This window comes from Paramormyrops kingsleyae, chromosome 1 (genome assembly GCF_048594095.1).
Source record: "Paramormyrops kingsleyae isolate MSU_618 chromosome 1, PKINGS_0.4, whole genome shotgun sequence".
Classification (NCBI taxonomy): domain Eukaryota; kingdom Metazoa; phylum Chordata; class Actinopteri; order Osteoglossiformes; family Mormyridae; genus Paramormyrops; species Paramormyrops kingsleyae.
In genome coordinates, this window is record NC_132797.1 from 70,465,381 (window position 1) to 70,493,328 (window position 27,948).

General features: G+C 45.9%; 1 protein-coding gene across 12 annotated transcripts in view; it reads right to left on the minus strand.

Moving 5' to 3' along the window:
- Positions 1-334: 334 nt before the first annotated feature.
- mycbp2 (MYC binding protein 2) overlaps positions 335-27,948 on the minus strand; it is an 80,447-nt gene continuing 52,833 nt past the window's right edge. For 4 of the 12 annotated variants that reach the window (XM_023798226.2, XM_023798616.2, XM_023798298.2 and 1 more), the window contains 35 exons: positions 27,558-27,674; positions 26,642-26,782; positions 23,462-23,686; positions 22,111-22,243; positions 21,270-21,395; positions 18,619-18,777; positions 16,847-16,945; positions 14,235-15,833; positions 13,960-14,129; positions 13,041-13,285; positions 12,148-12,315; positions 11,763-11,920; positions 11,336-11,535; positions 11,032-11,181; positions 10,760-10,920; positions 10,308-10,464; positions 9,140-9,364; positions 8,930-8,995; positions 8,279-8,518; positions 8,068-8,157; positions 7,410-7,490; positions 6,604-6,870; positions 6,079-6,362; positions 5,606-5,702; positions 5,035-5,154; positions 4,772-4,873; positions 4,247-4,375; positions 3,984-4,116; positions 3,469-3,572; positions 2,983-3,171; positions 2,689-2,796; positions 2,315-2,524; positions 1,874-1,981; positions 1,574-1,739; positions 335-1,450 (listed from right to left, as the gene is read on the minus strand). In XM_023798226.2, coding sequence (XP_023653994.2) covers positions 1,335-1,450; positions 1,574-1,739; positions 1,874-1,981; positions 2,315-2,524; positions 2,689-2,796; positions 2,983-3,171; positions 3,469-3,572; positions 3,984-4,116; positions 4,247-4,375; positions 4,772-4,873; positions 5,035-5,154; positions 5,606-5,702; positions 6,079-6,362; positions 6,604-6,870; positions 7,410-7,490; positions 8,068-8,157; positions 8,279-8,518; positions 8,930-8,995; positions 9,140-9,364; positions 10,308-10,464; positions 10,760-10,920; positions 11,032-11,181; positions 11,336-11,535; positions 11,763-11,920; positions 12,148-12,315; positions 13,041-13,285; positions 13,960-14,129; positions 14,235-15,833; positions 16,847-16,945; positions 18,619-18,777; positions 21,270-21,395; positions 22,111-22,243; positions 23,462-23,686; positions 26,642-26,782; positions 27,558-27,674 — 6,843 coding nt within the window. In that variant the 3' untranslated portion in view covers positions 335-1,334. The remainder of the gene's footprint in view (positions 1,451-1,573; positions 1,740-1,873; positions 1,982-2,314; positions 2,525-2,688; positions 2,797-2,982; positions 3,172-3,468; positions 3,573-3,983; positions 4,117-4,246; positions 4,376-4,771; positions 4,874-5,034; positions 5,155-5,605; positions 5,703-6,078; positions 6,363-6,603; positions 6,871-7,409; positions 7,491-8,067; positions 8,158-8,278; positions 8,519-8,929; positions 8,996-9,139; positions 9,365-10,307; positions 10,465-10,759; positions 10,921-11,031; positions 11,182-11,335; positions 11,536-11,762; positions 11,921-12,147; positions 12,316-13,040; positions 13,286-13,959; positions 14,130-14,234; positions 15,834-16,846; positions 16,946-18,618; positions 18,778-21,269; positions 21,396-22,110; positions 22,244-23,461; positions 23,687-26,641; positions 26,783-27,557; positions 27,675-27,948) is intronic. The other 8 variants (XM_023798764.2, XM_023798839.2, XM_023798538.2 and 5 more) reach the window with 7 other exon arrangements.

Below are 27,948 nucleotides of genomic sequence, written 5' to 3' on the forward strand. Positions count from 1 at the left end.
AATGTGACATATACTGAATTTTAAATAAAATTCATGTTCCATCACAAGTCGTCTTTGTTTTAACGACCAGGACATTCTATATAATCAAGAACACAGCCATTCTCTTCACACAATCCTACTAGGTGATCAAGCAAAGCTGACAGTGAATTTTGTCTCACTGTACATGTGGGAATACCTTGAAACTGTCTGCTGTCCATTCACAGTTTAGCTTGTAATTAGTGAGGACATTGTGTGCAGCCACGCAGGCAGAAATTCACTGGCTGTTAGATGATTTAAAAACTAAAATAATAATAATTGCCACTTTTCTTTTAAAGTAGTCCCCTGCAATATAGGCTGTGAACCAAAGAAATTGGTTTATTATTATTCAGCTCCATCTCCAGATATTATTACAGAGCAGATTTACAAATGTTAATATCAACAGCAGTTAATCCACACCTTAAGCCAAGCCCCAATGACCATTTAATCTCACATTGGTTTCCTAATCATATTTGCAGTCAACATTACACCTCAAAATGATACATCACTATTCCATGTCATATTTTTGGTGTAAACAACAGCCCCCCCCCCCCCCCAAGTCTGTATATTTATACAATTCAAATTATAGTAAAAAAAAAAAAAGCTTGTACCACATTACTAGTGAAGGATTGACAATACATTATCATACATACATGAAGACGATGCAGACAGGCTTCTCAACATTCCCAGCGTACAGATGCAATCCGACACTGTACTCGACAGGTTTCATTGTATAAAAATGTACAGTGGCTTTACTAACATACACGTTTCATATGTTAACAGCTGCAAGGTGGGAGGCACACTGAGTTTTGCACTTCATTAAAATATCAGGCTCAAAACACAACCCCTGCATCCTCAGAATGTAGTATCCGCTTCAGCATTTGCCCGTTATAGACGCCACCATTATATACATTTGATAAATCATACACTACATCTCAGAAACATAATATTCCTAATAGCCTACTTTCATCAATCCATCATCGTGTTTTTTTTCTTTTTTCTTCTTTTAACGCATCATGTAGTTGAAAGTTGAGAATACTGTACAGGAAGGCCAGAAAATTCAGTATACATACAATAATATATATTTGTACCCATAGTATACATGTTCACATTATTCTCCCACATTGATCCACATTTACTGAGAGCTGGGTTTTATTTCGAGTTTATGGATGCGATGCTTTAACTCGGCGAGCAGGAAGTGTACATCGTCTGTAACGGTCTTGGCATCCCGGGAACTTCCGTGCCGGCGCCTGGCTTGCGGATCACGAGGGTGGCCTGTCCACCCTTTTAGTGACAGTGGGACCAGCGACAAACGGGGTTCAGAAGGTGTGGGCGTTCCGACAGACCCCGCAACCCAGGGCGAATTCCTCGCCGGTGGGGGGATGCACCACATGCAGGGGGCATTCTGTCCCTTCCAGCTGCTTTCCTTTAGGACCTGAAAATGGAGCGAGGGGCGGATTTAAAATACCCGATCGTGTGTAGCAGCACTTGCTGACTATAGAGATGAGAGACCCTCTGCGGCTGAATAGCAGAGCAGGCGGTGAGATGATCTGCTTACCGGCAGGACAGTGAGGAAGCTCCTCCTTAGGGATGCTGGTCATCCTCTGAAAGTCGTCATGGCATGCATTGCAGAAGTGTGTGGTCCCGAAGCAGAAGAACACGGCCACAGAGCAGCAGTAACGGCATTTGTACTCCAGGAAGTCCGTGCCGTGTTTAGAGCACATCTGCACAATGCAAGTCAACATATTTCATTAAGACTGCGTGCGAGTTTTCCTGCGCTACAAATATTTGACTGAGTGAAGATATAGGATTATTGCAGGCATAGGACTCCAGCACCCATTCTGCACGGCCCACTGACCTGTGCCCGCGAGACATCAGAGCAGCCTCCGCAGATCAGCTCCCGAGGGTCATAGTCGTCCCCCTGTCCCGCCTCCGCGTCACACCGAGCCTCCCCTCCAAAGTAAGCCTGAAAATTGCTGTATCCGTTAGCCATATCCAAGCCACTACCACGTATCCTTTTCTACTCCGTTGTGCTCACACGCTTAGCGACTAAAATCTATAAATCATGTCCTTGAGAATATAACCCATTATTTCAATTCCCGCTCCCCCAAAATAGGGACCCATTTCGAGAAGCATTAGCGCCCCTCTCGATTATCCTGTGAGCATCCAAGTCACAATAGTTCATATAATACCAGCCTAGCATCAGTGAGGCTATAGGGCGGCAGGCTTCTACTGCATGAGGCAGCGCAGATGAAACACAGCCGGCCGGCCTCTGCTTCCCTGGGTCACTCCTCCGTACCTTTTTGCACTTGTAGCACACATAGTAAGCGTATCGGTTCATGGCGAAGCCGGCCGGGTCGTTGTGGAAGCGCGCTCCGGGGGTAGTGATCGCCTCACTCTTGTGCAGCCCCTCGTACTCCAGTCGCATCAGAGCTTTCCTCCTCACGTCCTCGTACAGCTCCTTTATGGGGTCCAGCAAGTCCTTTATGACCGAATGGTTAATCTTGTTCTGAAAGACATCCAAAAGATAAATCAGATGCACATAATTAAGGAAGGAAATGCAGGACACGATATGTAACGATACTACAGACAATCCCTCCAGTGAGTAGTGAGAGCGCCACCTGTGGAGGATCTGTTCACACACGGGCCCCGACAGATGTCAAGGTGACATACCTTGCAGATAGGGCACGACATGAACCCAAAGGTTATCCTTGGCCCCAGCCAGCGGTTCTCCAGGACCCGCCGAGTGCACTGGAGGTGGAACACGTGAGTGCAGTCCAGCTGGAGACAGAGACAAAGCACAGCAAGTTGTCTTTCTATTTGTTCTATACTGGATCCCCTATAATTGCTGTGTTTTTTTATATATATAGCATTTAAAAAGCCAGTGTAAGCTAGTTACATGCGGCCAAATAAAACCGTAATTATCCTTCTGAAAAGCGTGAACAGAATGTGGCCTGCGACAGAGACCTGGATGGCAGGGGCGGCTGACAGCGCCTCAGTGAAGCAGATCATGCACATGTCATCGGCGTCCTGCTTCAGGTAGGTGGCGCTCTTGTCACATCCGTGCAGGCAAGGCAGACAGTGCTCCTCGTTCTTCACCCCACCGCACGGATGTCCGCACGGGTGCGTCCTGCTGCACGCCAGCTTGGCGTACTCCTGCACGGGGGCGCGAGAGAGGAGGTGCTTAGGAAAATAAGATTGTGACAAAGCTGCATATTCTAATGGGTATAATAAACATCCTCCTGCAAGAGTATCTCAAACATAAATATAGTAATTTCAGTTGCTTAGCAGTCTAGTTAATATAGTACAAATAATCAGACATAATCAGGAAGAATGGCAAATATTAAATTACAGACATGCAGAATGACATTACAGTGTTGATGCAGACGTATTAAATATAAACAACGTCCCCCAGCAGCCTGCAGGAGGCAGAGTGAGATGTAACACTCTCACCTGGCAGTCGGGATCGGAGCAGACGCTGCCCACTGCGGAGAGCTCTGTGCCGCTCCTGGTGCCACAGAAGCGACAGGCCTCCGAGCTGCTGGACGCTGGTTTGCCTGGGAGAGGGAGGCGACAAGAGAAACACCCTCAGCTTCTAAGGTGAGGCCTACATGGACCATTAAATCCATTCATCTGACCAATGACAAATAAAAGGCTGTTTTAAGCTGAGTTTATCCTCCAGCTAATTGAAGCTTCATACTTTGGAACTACAAAATAAAATATGACAACTATATCGGAAAAATGAAATGAAGATCAGCTGTAATTAGATGGATGTTCGAATAGGGTTGCAAAGGAGTGGTAAATTTCTGGAAATTTTCCAGAAACTTTCCATACCATGGGAAGTTAAGCTGGAGAATTTTGGAAATATTCCAACTTCCCATGGGAATTGCCAGGAATATATGGGAATTAACAGAAAATTCCCACAATTTTGTGACCCTATGTTCAATGTCGCTCTGCTCTAACATTACCGGTGTGTTCCCGAAACTCCACCATCGCCTTCATGGTCTTGGAATCAGCCAGCGCCATCAACCAGAAGAGTTTGGTTCTCCCACAGCCTTCATGAAGGTCCACTTTAATGGCTTCTTCTTCCTCTTTGAACACCTGTAAGAAATCAAGTGGAATGTAGATAATGAATTTGCAGCACTGCTGATGTGAGTAAGGTATTTAGGGGCAACACGAACCCCTGTAGAGTGAGAGAAGTGGTTACTCCGGAGCCAACAGGGACACAGACCTGCCTCTGGTGCGAGCGCGTGCGGCGGTGCAAGTGCAGGAAGCGGTCACAGTCCGTGCACAGATTGCCACAAACGTTACACAGGATGATGGCGGCAGTCTCCCCGTCGTCATGGTTATCGCACATGGGCTGCGGGGGAAGCCAGAGCAGCATGTTAGCACTCCTATCTCACCATACTTTGGGGACCCAGACTGAACCACAAAATAAAATAAATAAAACTGATTTCTGCAGACTTGCTCTACAAGATCAGGATCTCCGGTGTTGAGGGGGACTCGGGATGTGATTTTTATTTATTTTTTTACTCCACGTTGTTTATCAACTGCTGATTGAGGCCATAAGGCCTGGAAGTTACAGGTTAATTTTTTATCTCCAATTCACAAAAAACTCATTTCTAGCTAATTCTCACGCCTGAAATGACGTCAATCTTATTTCTACAGGCGCAGAAGAAGCAGCAGCTCCTTAAAGACGACGATCAGGCACAACCCACACACAAGCACCTCTCCTCCACACCCCAGGCTGCCATACCATCTGTTTCTGCTGGCCATCCTTGCCCATCCAGCGGCCAGAAGACAGCCTGTCCACGTGGTCTTGGTCGAGCACGCAAAGTGAGGCCAGGGCCAGCCAAAGCTGCGGGGAGAACACATCGATCTCTCAGAACGTGTGCCTCTGCGGTGAGCCAGCAGGCACAGTCAACCACTCGGCCCCGACGGCCAAACGTCCGATTTCAAAATCCACGTCGTGTAGGTGGATATCAGAGCTGAAAATGGTCTGAGGGCCTCGGGGCTCACCCTGGTGGTGGCGATGCAGCGCACCGGAGACCGGTGCTCCTCTTCCATCTTTGTCAGAGCGATGATGGTCTCAGCGATGGCATTCTTAGTCACTCGAGACCAAGCCTCCGACAGGTGGCCCTGAGGCAAAACCAGCGATACGTGGCAATAAATACCAGAGGAGGAACAGCGTCTTGTCACAAAGGGCACAGCAGAGCACATCTCATTATTCGTACTCATTTTTTAAGTTGGAGTTTAAGCATCAACCCAATTAGGCCCCATTTACCAACTCAGAGGAATTAATATTCAAATCAACATGCTTTTTGTTCAGTGCTTACAATTCCCAGTATATGCTAAAACTTCTTTCCCCTTGTATTGTCTTGTACTTTTGCACTATATATTTGTTTTTCTGCACTTTAAGCTCCTTGCTGTTATTTGCAAACAAATTTTCCGCCCGGGAACGATGAAGTTCACATCCACATTTACAGCTGTATTCATACACTGGTGCCTTCAGGTTGCATCAGCAGGCCTATTACAGAAGGACCCTTTCGTGCTTTGTTAAGCAGATCTACGCCAGAAGCTCAGGACTTACGGCTGCCATGTCCTTGACCAGCTTGATGATGATCTCTGCAATCTGCGGTGGCGTGGAACCCTTCATCCACCAGTGACTCTCTCCTCGCCTTATGTAGCTGGACAGAGAACGAAGGGATGAGACGAGGCCGGCATGTAGCCATAAGAAAACACAAAACGGACAAAGAATATAGCACATTACAAATGTATGTGCTGTTGAGGAGCTGACTAGGTGTAAGTGCAGCTAGGTTGACCTTCCAATGAATTCCCAGGTATGAGTATGAGCAGTATTGGAGCAGGAGCTGAAGAACGAGTAGCAAAGCAAGAACCTAATAAGATTATTCAATGGCCACACTGAACAAGAACTATACCGTGGAACATTACGTCGGAATCCATAAAAATGTGATATGAGTGCAGCAAGAACATGGTTGGGTGGCAAAATAGAGATGTTTTTATGTATAAGATTCCTGCTGTAAAAGTGTCCAACTCACTGACCTGGAGTTGAAGATCATGGGCAGAGTGACGGTGGTGACACCCTTGCCGGCACTAGTGCCAGACACGCTGATGATGGTGGCGCCCTTGGCCTTGACCTGCACGGTGAGCGCCTTGGCGATGCAGCCCAGGAACATGTCCACGATGCCCAGTTTGCTCCAGTCCCCTTTCTCCGTCGAGTGGATGATGTCGCTGATGTCGGCAGGGGGTAGGGCCTTCACACCGATGATGCTGGCCAGGCGGGCGGGGATGACCTCAGGGAGAACGCGGCGGAGCAGGGATGTCACCTGCAGGGGGCAGCATAGAGCTCAGTCAATAAACGGCATGGAAATTTATATTTCAACTCAAGTGTACTGGTTGACAATAGGGGAAATTTTCTAAATGAGTTGTGGCAGGAAGGGCTACACAAGTACAGTTAATTCATCAGAAGGACACCCTTAACACCTATAAAAGAAATGGATGTATAGTTCAATGATAGTTAGCAGGCCAACGTACACATGCCATGGCGGATTTAAGGAAGACACTGACCTGTCTCTGGACCCGCGGTGAGGCCGTGTGCAGCAGGGAGAAGAGGTCCTGCAGCAGGGTGAGCTGCTGTGCCAGGTACTGGCGGCCCACGTTGGAGCCGCTCAGCGCCAGAACCATGGAGAGCAGCTCGAAGCAGTAGGCGTCCGAGGACGCGTCCTCGTCGCTGGGCTGCGAGTTGGCGTTCTCTTTGCTGGAGATGGCGTGCTCCCACTCCTCACGGACACGCGTGGCTTCTGTGCGGATGGCCTGGACGATGTGGGTGCACACCTATGGACACGCAAACACGGCTCTGGGTCAGCCCCTCCGCAGGCATTCCCTGTTGGCTGCCACTTTGGCGGTATCAATGATGATGATTCATGGCTCAACAAGCCTCAATTAAGGTACAGGGAAACTGGTGACTAACAAAATAAGAAAATAGGGTTAAAATATTCAGGATCTTATAAAACAGAACTCACCCCCACCCAGGTAAAATCATGAGCAAACTTACAAACCCTAAGACAGACCTCTCTTCCCAAAATGCTTTTTGGTGTGTAATATTTACTCGAAACAATTCAGAAAAACAAATGTCTGTGAAGAACATGCTCCTCTGGGAGTGTGAGAGAGCCCACACAAACCTTAGTCTGAGAACCCACACAGCCACACAAACCTGAGACTGAGAACCCACACAGCCACACAAACCTGAGACTGAGAACCCACACAGCCACACAAACCTGAGACTGAGAACCCACACAGCCACACAAACCTGAGACTGAGAACCCACACAGACACACAAACCTGAGATTGGGATCCTACACAGACACACAAACCTGTTTCTGCAGGTTGGTCAGCTTGCTCCTGCTGAATATGATTCCCACCATATGCTCCTTCAAGTCTGCATCTGATGGAGCCTGACAAAAACCACAACAAAAAAAAAAACAGACATTCTGAGGTGTGTGGTGGTGACTGTTTTCCCATAATCCGCATTGTGGCTCTTATTAATGGCAGAGTGACATAATGACTCCACTGCCAGATACTTTTAAAGGTTCAGATTTCATGGTTCTAATCTTCAGGGGGTCTTTGACTTATCTTTTCGCAAAACCAATGATTAAACACTGATTAAAGGCCATTAGAATCTCATTTAATCAAAAGTACAGGCAACAACTTAAATGTATTTAACTATAAATCTTTATTTCTGTAATATTACAATTATTCTGTTTTCAGAATTTACCATTTGCATACTTTTTAAAATCTACTTGCGCCACGTTTACTTGTTGGCACTGTGAGTACTGTCTTTGCACTTTGTCACTATATGTATGTTTGTCTTATCACTATATGCACCACAATAAAAGTCCTTCTTAATCTTACAAACCTAACACCCCCTATTCACTAATGTGAATGTTTTTTTGGGTATGCTGAGGGTTGAGCTGCACGTTCTGTACACGTCACAGATCACGGTGCATTGCACATCTCTCCGCTTAGGCCCACCTTGTCCTCTCCCTCCGGAGACGAAAGCAGATGCTTCTCCTCTTGCTCAGGAGTAGGCTCTGCATCTCCACAGATCAGCTTCCCGAACACCTGTGAGCCCAGACGCACGTCGGTCACACTCAGACTCGGTTAAGGTGACGATCCATGACCATGTAGGGCAGCCAGTTCTAGGCCAATGGGAGGAAGCCTGAGGGAGCAGAGCCCCGCCCACCTGTGAGGTGATGAGCCGGAAGACGCGTAGTGTCTCGGCCTCGCAGTTCCTCTGCTGGGCCACGCTGGCCGAGATCTGCCCGGCGATGGTGACGCTGTCGCCCTCCTTGCAGCCCAGAACGCGCACCTGCCGCACCCTCAGCGTGTTCTCGGGGCCCTTCAGCTCCACCTTGATGATGTGGGTGTCCCCGATGGGCAGCTCGCTGGTCACCCAGCCCATGTGCCGCGAGTCCAGCTCCATCTGCGGTCACACGTCACACCTTTCAATCGCCGGTACTCATTTATCATTTATTCATAATCATTTATCTAACTGCTACACAAATGGGTGCGCAGTCAAAGAAAAAAATCAGAAGCTATTTTTCTCAATTTCATAGCACAGATATTGTGTTTTGCCTTTGGAGGGCAGTATACATCAGTTACAAATGCTCTTTCTGAATGTTTGTCCTTGAATGTTTACCATGCAGCTAAAAGTATATTGTTCTCCAAATAAAAGGCATCACGAGGTTCAACAGGTTGCAAAACATACACACAAAGACGCACTTAACTTGGCAACACTGTCATGGTAAATTCATGGAAAGTGAATTAAGGACTAGGATGGTTACAGGACAATTATTGAGCCTCCTTTATTCATCGAGATCCAAAAGGTCGGTACCTGTTTAATTCTGCATAGATCTTCAACTGCCTTGCCACACAGGAATGTAACGGATGTGACTTTGTTCTGGAGAAGCAGAGGTCATGGTAACACGTTAAAATGATGATGCACCCACATTGACAAAGTGATCATCTAACTAAAACATGGCATTAAGACGCAACTCACTGACAAAGCCGGGGAACAGGGATAAACGGACATAGAGAAGCTCACCCCAATGTCGCGGGAGTTGTCTATATGGACAGAGACATAGAAGGCGTTGACACCCTTCACACAGCTGATGGTGATGCTCTTGGTTTTGTTCTTATCTTCATCACCAGATTCCCAGAAGGTCTCCGTGGATCCGTCAGTCAGACTGCCGATCATGGCTGGCCTGCTGGAGGTCTTGATGTCTACCACACTGGTCAGGTCCTTCAGGCAGGTCACCACACACAGTTCCTGGAAGCACGGTGAGCTTTTCAGTGCCTCAGCCAAGCGATTCCACTCACCTTCCTAATGTAATTCGTTCATTTCTGTTACACCAGCCACTACACTGCAAATAACCAGAATACTACCCAGTGCAGATGAAGGCTTATAAGGAATCCTGAGAGACTCAGTGAAACTAGGAAAACCTATACCTCAAACAGAAAACAAAAATACAGGCAATAAAAATATCTAGCTGATACAACTAGAATGAGCTGCAATACGCTCCAGCAACCAAAGACTGTTAGCTATCATATCATAAACATACCTAACCCACAGAAATGTAACATGAGCACTTAGCTTTTAAATGTCAAGCAAGAGATATGTGGAAGCGTTTAGAAATTTCACATCATTTCAGAAGTCCAATCTTTCGCTATAGAGTAGGACAGTCGTAAAATTTGAAAGCAATCATTCACTGCATCTAATATCGACATTCACTCCCAGGAAAAAAATTACCTGTGACATTTCATAGAAAAACTGTAAAGTTGTTTGACAGTTTTACTATGCACTTCCACAGTTCGACCATAAATTTTTTTCACGGCGAATTGGCACACTTTTCATGGTTCTACTGTGAAATGGACAGTCGAGCTGTAAACTATATTAAATATCAGAAGAGGTGACCATGAACTTCAAAGTAAAACAAGTTCATAGTCCTACTATGAAACGTTCATGGTCAAACCGTAAACTTTATACCAGAAATATGAATAATGATGGTTTAACTGTAAACTTCACAGTTACTATGAACTTCCCCAGTGTATTTTTTCCTGGGTTTCCACCTGAAAGCGTCTTAAGAAAACAAATTTCAGTTAATGCCCTTTGAATATGATTCTGAATGGCCCTGGCTGAGTGTACTATTGCACTACCATTCAAAAGAAGAGGAGAACAAGTGACAGGAATACTGGTGACATCACACACTCACCTGATTGATGGCCTCGTACCCAGACTGCACGCTGATATTGAAGCTCTCCTCGCTGTCCCCATCGTCAGACTTGGACAGGATGTTGTTGATATGGTGAAAGACGTTGCTCTGGTGCAGGAACTGATGGTCGGACTGCTTAAACTTGAGGCTCCAGCACCTGAAATGAGAGAGAACCCTAGTGAAGACCAAGCAACATTCAGAGCAGTAATCAGGTAACTCAAGGCTTGCATGTTGCAGGTAGGGTCCCGCTCTTGTGCTAAATCAGCTGTATTTTTGCATCCCTCAACATTCATTAGTGTGTTATTCCTAGGTTATGGTCTTGCAGAGTAGATAGTGTAATAGTTATGGAGCATAACCCTCCGAGCTGGAGAACACTTTTGTAGCTATGAAACAGCTATAAATACATATGATTGAAGGTAGGCATATTATATATACACAGTGCAAGACGGTACCTAAGTGCCATCTGCTGTAAGGAACTTCCACTGGGCAATGACATCATGAGATCTGAGATGGTCTGAAGGAGACGGTGGAAGGTGTGGGGGAGGGGGTGGGCTGCCTCCCCGGCAATCACAATGTCTGAGAGCGGATGCTCACACACCCCAAGGTCCCTTTCCTGCAGAGGTGGATGAGACAGAGCATCGTTACTGAAATAAGCTAAAGCCCCGTATCTGTCTTGGGGCTAAACGGCATGTCCTGTGAATACCGTTCCGCAGTCTGACGTCACCTGTTCTACTTGTTCTCTATTTCCTTTGTTCTCTTCGTCCTCCTCTTCTTCCGGCTCGCTGGGAGAGGGAGTCAGTGAGGCCACGAAGTGCCACAGGATGTCATGCAGCGCAGTCGTTTGGATCACGTTGCACAGCAGCCAATTAAACGCCTAAGGAGACAAGTGATACTTCAGGCATGGACTAAGGCAGCAGGAGTTACCGATTACGACACGGACCGTGTTTCACTGCTAGTTCCCGTGCCTTATTTTTGGCAACAATGGTTAGACGCATCAGTGTGAAGGAGCATGGTGGTTAGAAACGTACCTCCATGGCAAACACCCTGCAGGCGGACTTGCGCAGCGCGTGTCGCATCGCCAGGTCCAAGCCCTCCAGGTCATGGTGCTGGATGACGAAGGCCAGCACCGGCCACTGGGAGTTACGTTCGCCCTTGCTGAGCGAACTGTGGGCGGAGATGAGTCGCGACAGCTCGGGGGAGGGGTGTCGGAGCAGCGAGGAGCCCAGCTCTGGCGGGGGGGAGAAGGCACAGGTGTTACACGGAGCTCACTATCTGCCCGCTTACAGAGTCATCAGGAAGGCGAGTGCACTAAGAAATCCAACATGGCTGCTTTTATGGAGGTCTTTCTGCTGTAAACTACTGAACGTAAAGGCCAAACATGACACTGTTATTCGTGCTCGGCAACGAATCTCGCTTAATCCACTTTTGGGGCGCAGCCCATCGACATGAGCTCACCAGCATCTCCGCTTTGGACTCGCCTCCTGGGCACGGCCTTCACCCGCGCTGGTGACGCCGAATGCTGTTTGTCATATTCGGAAGCCACGACAGAGTAGGACCTCTGGAATACGGTGCGCTTGGCTGTGTCGCTGTCCGTGATGGGGCTAGTTTCCAGACTGGGGGGGGGGGAGGGGGGGGGCATATACTGCTCACTTACATAGGTCCACAACACATCATGATTCCACATATAGCTCAGCCACATTGGATACTGTAACACATAAGGACTGCATAAAGCTCAATGAATCCATTCCATTTTGTAGAGATCAGTTTTCTACACCTGGTCATGACAAGCAAGAAAGATAATGAGCCGACTGCATCTGATAAACAGTGGGATGCGGTGTACCTGGGGGGCATGGACTTCATGTTACTCTCCGGCTCCTCGAACACATTAGGACAGGCATCGGGAGTGACGGAGATGTACGGCGCGGGGACTGACGTTGAGCGCAGGTATCGCATCTCGTCCTGGAAGAGGTTGTCGTCCTGGAACGCTCCGAAGGTCTCAGTGTGATGCCTGATTGGGAGGCACAAGAACACTGAAAGCGGGCATTGGGAAGGAGGAAGCCATCAATTCACGAATGAACACGCAGACTGGCAGCACACAGAGTGATACAAGCCAATGAGATGCAGATCTCACGGGCATCGTCAGCCAATCGCTGGAAGAGATTTACACAGCAGGGACGTGGCCTGGATCGGATCGTAGAACAGATCATGAACTACATATGGTTCAAATAATCCTGAAAAGGAACAAGGCTGCCCAATTTCCAAGCCTGCGGCACAATGACTAGACTAAATCTGATTTTGAGCATTTTATGAGATGAAGCAGCGCACTACAAAATAACAAAGCTTGGAAGAGCAGATAAAGCAGATGACCAGAAACAAGATGGACACAATTATCATAATACTTCACTGGGAGGCTGAAAGACTGAGACAGACTATTGGAGAAGTGTGTCACCTATAAGGCCGTCAGCAATCAAAATTTGACTTATGTCACCTAATAATAAACATGTCTACAGAACTACATAGTAAAGTTCAGCAGAAGTAAACATCTAAAATAAGTACTTAGAAAATACTTTCACTGATTTCTAACACAGCTCATTTTATAACACAGATTAACATTTCCTGCTAAAATTAAGCATAACTGCACAGCGCATATTTCTTGTAATAATGGTTGATAGCGGGATGTCGGGCACTATGCTACTAGGGTTAGCCAGGGTACACAATCAGCAGCCTGCGTACCGTGCCAGCATCTGCAGGTACAGGCAGCCCATCTTGCCAGGCAGGTCGTCAGACACGGCCTCCTTGAGGCTGGGCAGGTGAGCGTGGAAGGGCTTGGCGGGGTGGTGGCACAGTAAGTTGGGCTCGGCGGCGCTGCTCAGGGACAGCAGGAACAGGGCGTTGGCCCGGATCACCTGGTGCGCCTCCATAGTGGGCAGCGCACGAGGGATCCTCACTTGCAGCGGCTTCTTCCTGGACTGCTTCACCTGGAGGACGGGCCCGCGAGTCAGAGTCATTACAAAGTGGTAAGGGGTGCAGGGCATAGAACCGGACAGGTAGATAGCTAAATTACAGCTCTGTTCAATGTAATGACATGGCAAGAGAGTCCTCGCTCTGGTGCACAAAGCATTTCTATCACTATGCATGACACTCCCCAATCACCCACTGCCGTTGCATACATTCTATATTCATTATGATGCTGCTATAATGACTGCGGACTAAATAGCGACTCCACACAGCAGTTTATGTGAGCTCATACATAGGGCCATTATCCCAAAAACACACAAGCTCCTTTGTGAAAATAGGATTAGATATAGAATTATCCAACTGTATGATTTTCTCCCATCAACGTTTATTTTTCAGATGCTTTTATCCAAGGACGGAATGGGTAACATCTGCAATTTATGCGTTCCCTGGGATTCCGAGGTGTTTCGTTAGGTGGGACCTAGGATTCAAACCCTTGACCTTTGGGTTGTTAGCACAAGGCTCTGCTTGTCGCACTACTGGAGGAGATAGCCTACCGTCAATTACAAACACACCTTTATTGGTTTCTCCTTACATTTGCCCATTTCTTCAAGGTGATCTCCCACCATGCAAATTCCCACCAACAAACACACTGAAGCCTAACAGACTACAGTGACTGTCCTCAGCGGTGACTGACCTTTTCTCTGGCAGCTGTCAGCTTCTCCCTCAGGTACTTTTCCCTGCATCTGTCACAGACCAGGTACCACGTGCTCCCTCCGATTCCTCCGTCTCCACAGTTACCTGCCCAGCCCCCACAGAAGTGCCCGATGCTGTTATAGCCCTGGCCGCCGGCATAGCGACCGCAGCCTGACGGAGGAAACACGGGGACAGATATTCAGCAGTCCATCTCAGCACTATGAGGAAGCATTACGGTCTTCACAACGAACAGGAAGTACAGTCAATGTATTTTACCTGGGTGGGCCTGCCTCATGTGGTAGGTGACTGGATATGGATGTGATTCTCCACACAGCTCACAGATGGTGTCCTTCTCCGGACCTCCCATGGCAAACTGGGCCATCTCCCCGAAAAGGTTTCCCCTGGGCCGCATGTCCGCTCGCTCCTTCTTCTTCTTCTCCTTTTTGGCTTTTTTGTTGTCCTTCTCGCTCTCTTTCCGCTTCAAAATGGCGCTGGATCCCGGGCTGGGGAAAATCATATTCTGGGTTGCCGCCTTGATGGTGGCCATGGAGATGTCTTCCCAAAAGGCGACCAGATGCTGGAGTGTGAGTGGCAAGATGGACTTGCTCTTCATGCTGGAGTTGCTGGTCACCTCGTAGGCTACCGGTTCCATCTTACCATCCTCGCACCTCTCTGGGAGGGGTGGCTCCTTGAGCATGGAGAGCACCTTGTTCTTGTTGATGCTGCCCATCTTTGAGATGTCAGGGCCGTGAGGAGAGATGTTGAACATGTTGAGGGCAGAGGAGATCTCCAAAGAGTGCCGGTTCTTGACTTTGCTCTCCTTCTCGTCTGTAGCCTGCTGAGAGCTGAGGGAGCTGCGGATGGGAGCGTGCTCCTTGGTCAGCTCAGGGTTGAACTTCAGGAACGAGGAGCAGGCCATTGCATCGTGAACGATGCCCTCATGCCATAAGAAGGCGGCGAAGACGGCGCGGGCGCACTCCGCCACGGACGGTGACATGGCTTGCTTAGTGGGCTCTGCCACTCGCACAGTCTCCCCCTTGAAGAGAGGTCCCGACTTCTCTTTCTTGAGCCTGACATGCCGGCCGGAGGACTTGCGACTGACTTTGGGTGATGAGCGGGTCTCCAGCTCCTCCTTGACAGGAGCCTTCCCGATGCTGAAGTGCACTTTGGAGGAGCCCTCGTCGCTTCCGAGCAGCTCGCTGTTCTCACCAATACCTTCTTCAATGTTGGACTGCCGGGTGCTGGAGGTACAAACTTCAACGACTTCTTTGTGGAGGTTCTCCTGCACCACATGGGGCGAAGGTGCACGGTTCTCCACATTGTCTTTGGGCGGGATTTTTGGTTTGGGTGAAGTAGAACGGCCTCGTGTGGGATCTACCAAGGCCACCTTCTTCTTCCGCAGCGCGTCGGGATCGAGGGTATAGGAGTCCGACTTGGATCTCTCGCGAGGAGGGTCAAGGTGGCCCTTTGAAGATGGGCTGAGTTTCTGAGGTAGGTTCTTCTCATGAAAGGAAGCAGGACTGGGCGAGCAGGTGCCAGAAGGGCTGGACCTGCCACCGGAGACGCCTTTCTGTTTGGGGGACGATGACCGAGAACTTGGAGTGGGAGACTCCGCCCTTAGGTCAGACGTCCTTCCATCACCTTTGAGAGCTTGCAGAGTGTTGTGGTTGGGAGAATGAGAGCGGCTGTGGGAGTCGGACCTCAACTTGGCAGTTTCAGACTTCAGGATCAGGGCCTCGCTAGCAGATATGCTTTCATTGCTCTTGATCTTGCCCTGATCGTAAGCTCGGCTTCCACGGGTCTCAGACTTCGAGGGCCGGTTCTCTTGCCGTTGCTTGCTTGCTGGGGACATGGAGCGAGCTGTTCCCCTCTCGCCTGCACGCGAAACAAACCAAGATGAAACCTGACGCCACATTGAGAAGCAGATACGGAACCAATACCGGTATGTTGCTTTAGAGTTCATACTGGCAGTAGAAAAATAAACTAAATGAACACCAAAATAATAAAGGAAAACAGTTCCAGATCTCAAACAAAGAAGCATATTTCCTCAAACCCTAGAGAATCTTGGAGAAACACCCAGTATTATAACCACAGGAAATAAATATACGGGTGCCTTTTCTACCTCAGCATTTATGAAACTTTTTATATAGAAACTTGAAGGGGCACAAACAGTTAGTAATGACTCAGTTACTACTGAAGTACAAATCATGAACAGTTGCTACTTGAGATGAAGATGAACAAAGATCAGTATTTCACTAGTTATTCATTACTTCCTTCCTTCAGTACTTCCTTCAGTAGTTCACAAAGGTTTACAGAATTAGATTTAGTAACTGCTTGGGATAAAACATGCATCATGATTCATTAATGAGTAATTAAGATGAGATCAGTATGTAACTAAGACTTAGTTTGTGAGTGATTAATACATAAGTAACAGCATAATAGTATACTATTTGTGCCCTGTCAAGTGAAGGGTTACCAAACATTTCATTCATTTCAAAACAAAGACAGAAGTCTCCAAAAAGACTGCTGTTATACATAACTGGCAAACAAAGCAAATTTCAAAGTATCAAAAAATGTATTAGAATTATCAGTCCCTATAATAAAGTCTATATGGGTTATAAAATAAATGAACAACTTGAAAAATCCCCAATGAACAAAAAAAGGGATCAAAACTGCCTTCATCTCCCCTCAATTTTCGTAGAAGAGTTATCATTTTTAATCCAACAGGTGATAAAATAATTCCACATGCATTGGGCTAGACAGACAGTCTCAGGGGCATCCAGAAGGCGCCTTGGGATGGGTAAGGGGACACGGATGCTCTACAGAGCGGCAGGAGACGGGGGCTGCCGGCCGGAACTCGTCCCGCCCGCAGAAGCACGTTTACCCACCCTTGTGCCTGACAGCGAGAGATGAGAGCGCGGTGCCGAGCCCCCCCGCGCTGCTTTTGTGCACACGCTCACGTGAAGCAAGGCTGCGTGATGAAGCATCTGAAGCAGGAGACAGTGGCAAATAAGCAAAAGAGGCTGAAAGGAGGGAGCCTATCAGAGAGGGAATGGGACACGGAGCAGGGGGGAGGGGGGAATGAAGAGGGCGGTCAGCCGCTCCAGGAATGACATTCTGCCTTTGTGCCTTTATGAAGTCTACAGAAGGCATAGGCGGAATTTCTGATGCAAATTCACATCATAGCTGAAGAGCTTTGACTTTCTATTCGGAATCTGACATCCCATGAGGCTGCCAATTGCATGGGTCAGACATTAGAATAGAAAGTCCTTTGATGTTTCCTTCTCTCTCTCTCTCTCTCTACGCATGTCATTTGTTATATCGATTTATGAAATTCCGGGCAATTAATTAGTTTAAAAAGTAAATACAGTGGTACCTCAGTTCTCGCACTCATTAGAACTCGAATTTCTTAAAAGTCGAACCAACCTGTTTGAAAAAAAAATTACCTAGAGCTCGATCTGAATCTCAGAAGTCAAACCGTGAACGCTGACCTAAGATAACTTGTACGCGCGGGGAAATGAGTCACGCGGCACGTCTCTCAGCGGAAACAAAGGGTAACGCTTCAGTCTCAGCCTCGCATTCACTGTGATATCATCGGGAATGTTTACACTAGCTGAATACATGTATTTAGACAGCAAAAATACATTTAGACAATGATAGACCGCAACAGTAATGATTATTATATAATAAAATACATTTAAAAATAAAGATTTCTTATTCATTATTTTTATATTAATAATAAACCATTAATACATTTAATTATAATAATATTGTCGTGCCCAGCGGGGACGGAACGGAGACAAAGGCGCAGACGTCAGGGTATCGGGGAATATGGGGTTTAATTACTGGTAAGGCAGGCAAAACGCAGACGGACAATACAATGACCGGACTGGGGAAACAAACTGAAACGCGGACGAAATACAGAAGATTAATAAAAACAACCAGAAACAGCTGATCACACGGGGATTCCACACGGGGTTAACGAGGGGGCGTGGCTCACGGAAGGAACGGAAGATAGGGGCAGGACACATTGTTTGGATACATTTATTTTCTTATTTTACAAATTACTGTTTTGATAAATGTGCTTAGATGTCTTTAGTACAGTATATGCTCTTCTTGTTTTATCCAGTTCATTTTGTGTTTAAATGCTAAAAAAAAACATATTTAGGTGAAATTTTTTGGGGCCGGGAACCAATGAATTGGTTTTCCGTTATTTCTTATGGGGAAAATTCGATCAGAACTCAAACTTTTTAGGATTCGATCTGGAGTTCTGAACGGATTAAGTTTCCAGTTTCGAGGTACCACTGTATAAAAAAAAAGTGAGAGGGTTTTGTTTACTTAATCTCTAGGAATACAGAACTAGAATTAGAAGATAAATGGGATTTGGGGTAACTGCAAAACAAAAAAGGGGCAGAGATGAGATTAGAGGGAGGGAGGCAGGCTTTCAGATGGGAATGACGTGGAATGATGATGTCGAAAAAGCAGCACATCGGACCGCATTGAATGGAGCCGGGTGAAAAGCAGAGAAGCAATAGGACATCAACAGCAAAAAAAGAAAAGAAAAAAAGTTACAAAGAAAGAAAGAAAGAAGGCAGCATCCACACCCTTGCACACACAAAGCATGTGAGCCGGCACGCACAGACAAGGCAGGCAGACTTACTCGGAAGCTGTGGTTGAGGCTGCTGGGAAAGGGACTGTCCAAACACAAATGGGCTGTGGACAAGGGAACAGGGAGGTTGGGCAGCTTGCTCAAATACGGAGGGAGTTAGGAGGAAAGGCCCAGACTGAATGGAATTCAGTACAGCACTCAACCGGTCACCTGCAAATGTGAAGGGAGACAAGGGGAGAGCTGCAGGTTTTATTATCCCATGGGCAACCATGCACAAGGCAGAACACTCACCTCCCCATCAGTCCTATTCACTAGTGATGCAGGAGGGTGTGTGATGTGGGCTGGCGATGATTTAATGATGGATGGGGCGGGGGGGGGGGGGGGGGGGGATTGGCAGTCTCACTGTTAGTGCTGGTGGGTTTGATCGCGGGTCAGCAGATCAATGAGGAAAAGGCTGCGTGGCTTGTGGCACTTTATGGCCTGAGAGCCGTCGTCTTAAATGCGACACGATATCATTTCAGCTCGTACTTCTAGACCCGTTAACATCATCGTCTTTTTTCTAGGGAACTGATGCTACTTCCGATTCGTGGTTTTGGGACCTTGGGGAGCAAAAGATGGGGGCCTCCTGGCTGTTATTATTTCTTCTCTAGTTTATTCAGGTAAATTGTTTTTTTATATGTGTTATATTTGTAAATTAGAGGTCTGCATTCCAGTGGGACTCTCGTGGGACTCTCATCTGACCCGCGGCAGTACAGTAGGGTGCGGGGACACATTCTCATTTTTGAATTAAATCAGTATCGCTCAAATATGTCCCTTGTTATTTTTGTTATGAAACTCTTATGAAAGTTATGCTAAAAGTTTCACAGATTAAAACAAAAAAATAGGACAGTCTATCGTGGAAATTTCAGAAGGACGTTAGCGCTTCGAAAGTCCCTCGTCACTCACTTCCAGCTAACGATGGCTGAGCCAGCACAAAAACGCCTAAGGATGCAGGTACCTGCTCAAGAAAAAGCTGAATATAACAACATCAAACTAAGTCAGGGGACATAAGATATTTGGCAGTCCTTTCCCATTGTGTATGGCCACAAAGGGATGCACTTGCCTTTGGCCATTGTGAGAAATATAATAATGGGCAATCATACACTGAGCACAAGGTTGGTACTTTAGGGCTAAAATGCCATGTTCAGTTTCAAAGGGCCAGACTACATACTGACACTGACTGCAAGTGCAAGCAAATGAAACCCAACAACTGCACCAAAAACTGAAACGTACAAATGTCTGTGCAAATGTTGCTGCAGGTGAAATGTGCCTATGAGTTGCCCAGCCTATTACATAAAAAACATAGCCTGCTTTAACTGATAAAAGTTGAACGTAGTCTTTTGGTTTATTCTCCAACCGAAAAGAAGCATAGTCAAACGAAATGTATTTTTCCTTTGCGGACAAGAGCAAGACAAAATGTGACTGGCTTCTGTGGTAGTGGGACAGAATCTTACGGGTGCAGACTTCTAGTGCAAAGCTTATTCGCGGTACAAAATTTGAACCTAAAATCCCGATCTGTGTTTTGTGTTTATTTGTGTTTAGCGGAAGCACAGAGTTAGATTTACACTGTATTGAGGAACTGACTGTTTACTGTGAGCATGAGAAACTCTTGAATCTTGATTTTTTTTTCTTCCTGATGATATTTCGATTTCAGAGTGATTCTGAATCTTAATGTAATGGATTCAGGATAACGCGTGTGAGCAAACCGGGCCAGAGGATTAGAGGGTGATGAAAGGCCATCAGGCCGGTGGTGTGGTTCTCCCATGGCCCCAGAGCAGTCGCCACGCCAAAGCAAGCTCCAACCAAAACACTCAGCAATGCAACAGATATCACAGCAGACAAGCGCAACAAGAAGAAAAAGAAAGAAAAGAAAAAGAGCATGCAAAACCCAACCCCAAACAAGCATGTTAACAAAAGGAATGATGTATTGCGTGGCTTAAAATGGCATTCGTAATGCACTTCTTTGTTTACCAATTGTATCATTATGGTTATTTGCATAACTTAAAGGGAAATGCAATAGTCAACAACAGATCTACTTCCTTAATGGAGTTACTATTTTTCTCACATTACTTAAACATAATAATCCATGTATTCAGACTGACAGTGAAGCCTACCTTTGACAACCAAAAGAAACGAGATTAAAGCTACGCCCAACAGTGGGAATAACAGACAGTCATGTTACTGGACAGGCCGATTCATAGGCATATTCACTCAAAAGCACTTTAACATGCAGACAAGCAGATTCTGCGACCATGAGAGTCAGACCTTCAAGCATTAACATGGAAAGTTACATTAATATGGAAAGTTACATAAACAATAAAAAAAACATATTAAACTAAATCTGTTCTGCATCCAATCATGTCTAATGTATGAATACTATTCAAAAGCAATTGGCAACACCTTTGCGTTCAATAGTCCGAAACAGCCATTGGGATTTAATTAAACCACATAACCAGACAAGGCCTGAGTCACTGGTAAGACTCCAGGAAACATCAAGGTACTAAAAAAAAAATCGACATTAACTTTAGGTGTCTTAGGGTTAAATTCACCATATGCCTGGGACGCTTCAGCCACAGAAAACAGGGGACTCACAACGCGATTCTCTTCACTTAGAAATCTTCAAATATTTGGCCAGAGGAGATGCACACACGGGCGTTGCTGACCTTTACTGCTGGAGATCCCGTAGTCGAAGCCCTGCGCACCAGCGCTCCCTGCAGCACGACTGAAGGCCTGCACCGAGAACGGGCTCGGCGGGGGGGTCTGCGGACCATGTTCCACGCCGGCTTGCTCTGTTTGGGAAGAGAGGCCCCTTTATTCCAGCCAATCCCATACAACGGGTCAGATGTGTGTGGAATTCTTACCCACACGACTGCTGCTAATTCTTTTTTAAAAAAACGGTCTATCCTGTTTAGTGCTGCTAATAGAATACCTGATTACATTATCTGTTTACTTCAAGCAACCGTCTGAACAAGTTTCTAGAAATGGTTGCGAATCTTACACAAGCAAAAGCTCAATAAAAAATAAATACAAAATCATAGGAAAGTCCGAAAGACATTAAGCAGATGGACTTATTTGCTACTGTCTGACGGCATAAGGAGCGGCCTTTAGTACTGGCTCTGCTTGTAGTACCATTCTTTCTTTCCCGATTCACTCACATCAGTACGGTTTTATACGCTTGTGTTCTTTTACTCCTTATGTTTATCATTTTGTTGCTTGACCCATAAAATTCGGTAGCTTATACTTTTATATCTTTTGACCGTTTCATTCCTTTACAGCTAATATATTCTATTTGTTTATTTCTTACACTTTTATTTACTCTTGCTTGTTTCATTTAGATTTATTACATCCTTCTACAGCACATTAGCTGCATCTCTTCGGTTTTATTTTAATCTCATATGTGAAGCAGTTTGAGCTGCATTCCATGTATGAGAAGTGCTATATAAATAAAGATTATTTATCGTTATTGCTGCTGCTGCTGTTGTATTCGAAGATGACGATGCCGACCTTCGTCATGCCGCAGATACTGGTTGCCGCCTCGGTCCCGGGACAGAGACCAGGCCTCCCCCTCGTCACTCTCACAGAACTCCACCACGCTGCTCTTGTCCAGCTGCACCCAGGTTCCGTCGGCATTGGTCACCTGCAGAGCAACCAAGGGAGCCTATTTACTATCCAAGCAATTCCTCAAAGGGATTAAGGAATGCTAACCTTCATCAGTACTGCTACACAAAAGCAAAAACAAGGGCTAAATTTAGCAGGCTGGGGTGATGTTTCCTGCTTTATCACAAATGAAAGAGGGAAAAATATCATAAAAGTGCTATGTATTAAAAAGATAAAGAAATAATGGTTTAAACACAAGGTAATAGTCATGAGTTCAAAAACACAGGTATTTTATTCTGTATAGGTTTCAAAAACAGAATAAGAATCACTTCTGGTGACATTTCTAAAGGTGATGCAATATGTTTTCCTTAAAATAGTATTAGAAAAAATAATGTCTACATTTTTTAGGTGGAAGTCACGTTTAAGATCGTACGGGCAATTATAAACAACAGCTGTCAAGCAGCCTAATTTCTATAAGATATTTGCAAACAGATGGTTAAGAACTATGAACGAACGCAAAGAAAATCAAGTTTGTGAACAGCAGCACTGACTGAAGATAAAGTTTCTCTCGGCTTCTCTGAAAGGGTATCAGTTTGCACTGTGCTGGTGCTGTAGATACAGTCACTGTGACAATGGACATTCCAGAACAGCATGACACACTGCATCCTCTCAAGAAAGCTCAAGTTGCAAGAGCTGATTTTAACGCTACCGGGTTAAAACCACTGGCCGCATTAAAAAGCTCTACAGAAAAAAAGCAATTCAGAAGCTGGAAAAATGAGTGTAAGCATGGCTCTAGCATTTCAGGATCAGGATCTGGATCACATGGACGCACTATATGAATGCGGCCATTTAACTGAGCTTGATTATTGCTTGAAGATCGAAATTTATGGTACTTCTTACTATTTCAGTCCAGACTGCTTTGGAGGCGAGCTTTCACTGATAATATCTTGCCAAATACAACTCTATTGGTTAATTAACAACTTTCGAATTTTGGAGAATTTCAGTTTCTATATACGAAATTACAAGTTACTAGGACAAAATGGAGGAAATGCTGTAGCCATAGAAGGTGGTTAGAGAGCGAAAAACAGAACAGTCAAACCCAAGAGATATACCCCGGAATTAAAGACACTCCCGCCAGAGGAAAAGTGCACATTTGTAAAAGTTAAGAAATCAGTGTTACTGGATCTTAACATGAAAGTCTGTCAGCCATTGAGTGATTAATTATTACAGCCACAAGAACATACTGTTGGGTGCATACCTCGCCTAGTGCCTTGACTTTGTTTCCCAGAACTAACATTCCAATGGGGATACCCCTAAGGTTTGGACAGCTCCTGATGTTGTGGCCTGACGGACCAGTCTTCACTACCTTATAAATGCCCGGTCCGCCGCCCCGGCCCACCCTGTCATGCCCACGCATGGGGGCTTCATGGGCGGGGCAGCCACTGACTTCCTTAACATACTCATCCAAGTGCGTTCTGCCCTCCTGTAAGAGCCAAAGGACACGGGGTTAGTCTCTCGATGCGGGCCAGTCCAGGTCCCCAGATCTGATACAAACCTCAGGCTTAGCATTCAAACCTTGTCGGGTATAAACATTATCAGCCGGGACTGGCCGAGTATGAAGAGCATTACTCCTGCCCTAAGCCTAACATCAGTAGCACATGGGCCACCGTTTTTACTTTAGCTGCGATTTGGGACTCAAGAGGCCTGTAACATTTATGAAATTCAATGATGGCCAGCACAGCGTCGAGCAAATTTTGGGCACTCCTGACGAAAGTGTAGGACCAATCTCCACCTGATTAAACATAACATCCTTGAGAAAGTGTTAACACATAATTAGCATTCACTGTCTTTCATATTTCCCACTAGCTGAAAAGCATGAAACACTTGGAAAAAGACACATGCACCTTTCGAGGCAGTAACACCTTCGCTGGCAGATATAATGCTTCCCTTAGCATTTAGGCATCATTCCATTCTATCCTTTGGAATTTTTCCATACGGTTTCCAGGGAAATCAAGCTATTGTAAACTACTGTTAAGATTCACTATAAGAGACCAACACATTTTTAACCATCTTCTGATAGAGGGAGGCTGATGGTCATTCCTAAACCTTATTATTTCTTTCCTGTAAGCATTTCATAGTTGACTGAGTGACATGTTACAGAGTATTAAGCAAAATGTCTTATTTAACTAACATATATGGCTTGTTCACTTACATGTGCTTTATAACGTTTTGACCAGGGGTGGCCAAAGCTTTGCACATAACTGTTCTTGTATAAATTGAACTGTCCTCTATTATACTGTCCAAGAAGGCTCTGCTATTACTTCATTACCAATTTTAAGAGGAAACTGCAAACTTCGGTAAAATAAAGGACTACAAATATTAATTCAAGAAAGAACATGTAATTAGCAGTGAGTACAATAAGGGTTACATGATGCATACTAAGGTGACCAATGTTATTGGTTAGTTCTGTAAAAACTTTTGTTCATTTCCAAGATTTTTACATCCGACTGTCAAGTGCTCCACCTACATATTTATGTGGCGTTTCACAGAAAGAAATGATTCAGCAAAAACAAGTGACAGGAGCAAGCAAGTACAGGTGACATCATAACAGAAAAAGGGAAGGCCTTCATCCAAGCTGGTTTGGTAAAACGTAGCACAAGGGACTAACTTAACAGAGGTTCTGTCCCTAAAGCATTCATTCACACAAAATAGAAGAGAGATATTTTCTACGTTTTATAGCTATAAATACATCATGTATTGCTTAGCAGATCATTTTAAACAAAGGTACAGATAAAGTTTCCTGCTTTTCGGTACTTTTAAGGCTTGTTGGAAATTGCTTTGTACTGATAATTTAAGCAAAGCTTATCAAGGTTACAACAGCGTTTCAGTAAACTGGATTCTAAACATGCAACCTATTTTCAGCATCTGTGCAAAACAGAACTTTTAAAACACTGCAATTAAACGCAGGTGCAACTCATAAAAAGAAGCGATAAAACCTTCCACGAAAGCATTGTAGCAAAAAAATAAATACATGAATGTCCCTCTTGCTGAGATCTCTCATGCTGAAAGAGCCAACATCCTTAACTTACTTACTACACTTAAGGATGCATTGAGAAAAATATCAGAAAGGAATTCATGAAGCGAATGCTTATTAGTCTGGAAAACCTTCCTTTATGTCGAGTGGCAGCATTATGACGTGTGGGGTATGGACTACAGGGAATCGGGACCAAAAACGTCACATGGCATGCAGCTTCCATAAAGCCCTCTGTCTGCCATGTAGCCAAGTGAGTTATAATTAAGTTAAAAAAAAATAAAAAATCTGTAATCACAGCCAGGCATTAAAACAAAGACAAACCAAGTAAAGCCAAGAACAGTTACTGGAGGGAAAAAGAACATTAATTAAAGGTTAATATGATTTAAGATTAATGATACTGAAAGCGGGTTACACTGAAGTATTAAAAATATATGTATTTTTAATCATATTATGATTTATTTTATTATGTGATGTTGTCACTGAAAGCAGTAAAAAGAAGAGCAACATTCCAGAGAGGATGTCGTGCGTCATGCTGTTGGAACAAATGCCCGACACGGCCACTTCCTCTGAATGCACCCTGGCGTGTGCGAGGCTGAGATGCATCGCTGAGGGACAGCGGCTGTGTCATGGCGGAGACTGAGGGCGGGCAGCCCTAAGGGTTCAGGGCAGTGCTGTCTTATGTATGCTATGCTTTGCGATTTTGCCAACTAATATTTCTGATCTGTTGGCAAAATCCCTAATATTTTGTGCCAAATACCGGTCCTATAGAGCTGTGTTTCCCAACCCGGTCCTCAGGGACCTCCAGACGGTCCATGTTTTTGCTCTCTCCCAGCTCCCTCCCTGACGGTCCACATTCTTGCTTCCTACTGAGAACTGGGAGGGAGCAAAAACCTGGACTGTCTGGAGGGTCCCCAAGGCCCGGTTTCAGAAACACTGCTATAGAAGAAGCATTTTGCTGATATGCTGAGGTCCATGGAGGGGGGGGGGGGGGGGAAACACTGAGTACAGAGAAAAGCCCAGAAGGCAAGTCATGGCAGCACACTGGTATCTTTCTGTTGATTCCTCTAACAGAGCAGTTTACATTACATTTAGACTCCAAAGCTTTGGGATACTTCTAGATTCAAACATAAATCCTGTTAGAAACGATTCTCTTGACCCCTGGAAGTAGTTTCGCTGGGGCTGAAGTTTGCACAATGGCCCAGCTTGTCTCCTCAGGACAGATGCAGTATTATATAACTTCATGTGTGGGCATTTGAGTAAAAACAAAAAAAAATTAAATACAGTGTGGGGAAATTGAAATGAGGTGTAAAGATCTTCCCCAGATATATGGCTTCGTGGTGGTGGGGGGGGGGCGGCCTTTGGCAGCATTGGGGGGCCCCTTCCATTCCTGAGGCCTTTACTTACGTCATCAGGGACCAGGAGATTCCTGCCCAGGTGCTGGTTATACGAGAGACACCATGCCTCAGTGTACCCATTCATGTTGGGAACGTACTTCTTTACAGTCTCATCGTTGAGCCTGAGCCACACCCCATCATCATTGCGGATCTACAGGGGGAAAACAAGCGAGAGTGCACCCACCCCCCTGCCGTTACTCCACTAGCTGGCCCGTCTGACAGACCCCAAGGCTGCAGGTGAGGTGGGGCCAGGTACGGACCACCCAGAAATGCTGAGAGCGCGAGAGCCCATGGCAGGGTGTACCCGCTAAGCCATGCTCAGTAGTGGTGGCCATGCGATAACCTGACCACATGACTGGACAGTGGAGGGAAGAGTGGAAGTGGGAGATGGGGGGGGGGGTGTGATGTTACTGGAACTGACAATACCAAATGCCAGTCTGTAGGGGGGGCCCACGTCCCGTTTCTGCACACTACGTCGTATAGACATACTGCGTCTACAGTAGAGATGCAGGAGCTTGCAGAAGGTCATTGTATAGCAGCAGAAACAAAACAAGACATCCAAGCTGTGCAGAAAGGAAGTAGTGAGAGGATGTGGCCTTCAGTAATAATCAGCATGCAGAGCTACATCTCAGCCTGTACTGGTTTTTTTTGACCGCTTCTGGGACCACCAATGCAGTACACTAGCACCCAGCCCCATTCTCCTACTGCAGCCTCGGTTTCTTTCACAGATAAGAATCGAAACAAAACAACCAAACGAAAGCGTGCAAAAAAAAAGAAAAAAAAAGTAAACAAAAAAAGCTACAGTGATGATTCTACTTCGCGTGTAGACACTAGGCGCACAGTTACTGGAATCTACAGTGATGTTAGAGCACTTTCTGGTTAACATGGACAGGAAAGCAAGCCCCTCTGACTCTAGAGCAGTTTACCTCATCAATGAAAGTGATGGTCCCATTGACTTGCACTATGCCTATCTGCTCGCTCTGCAGGGACGGGTGGCTGCGCACACGCAGCCCCGCGCTGTCCTTGGCCACAAATCTGCGGGTCTGAGAGAAGCAGAGTGGAGATCGTGAGATGGGGCTAGAAGGCAGGAGAGGAGAGAGCAGGCGACTGAGGGCAGGAGCGGAGAGGAGTCAGGGCAAAAAGGAAGCCAGAATGGAAGGCATGCAAATGTCATGCAGCAACCTCCTGTCGCAGGAACACGTCAGACATGCGAGAACCAGCCGCAGAACCCTGTGGTACTAATCTACAGATTTCACATTGTAATGAATGAGGAGGGGATAAAATGATGCGAAACGATTACAGAACCTGTGCTTACTT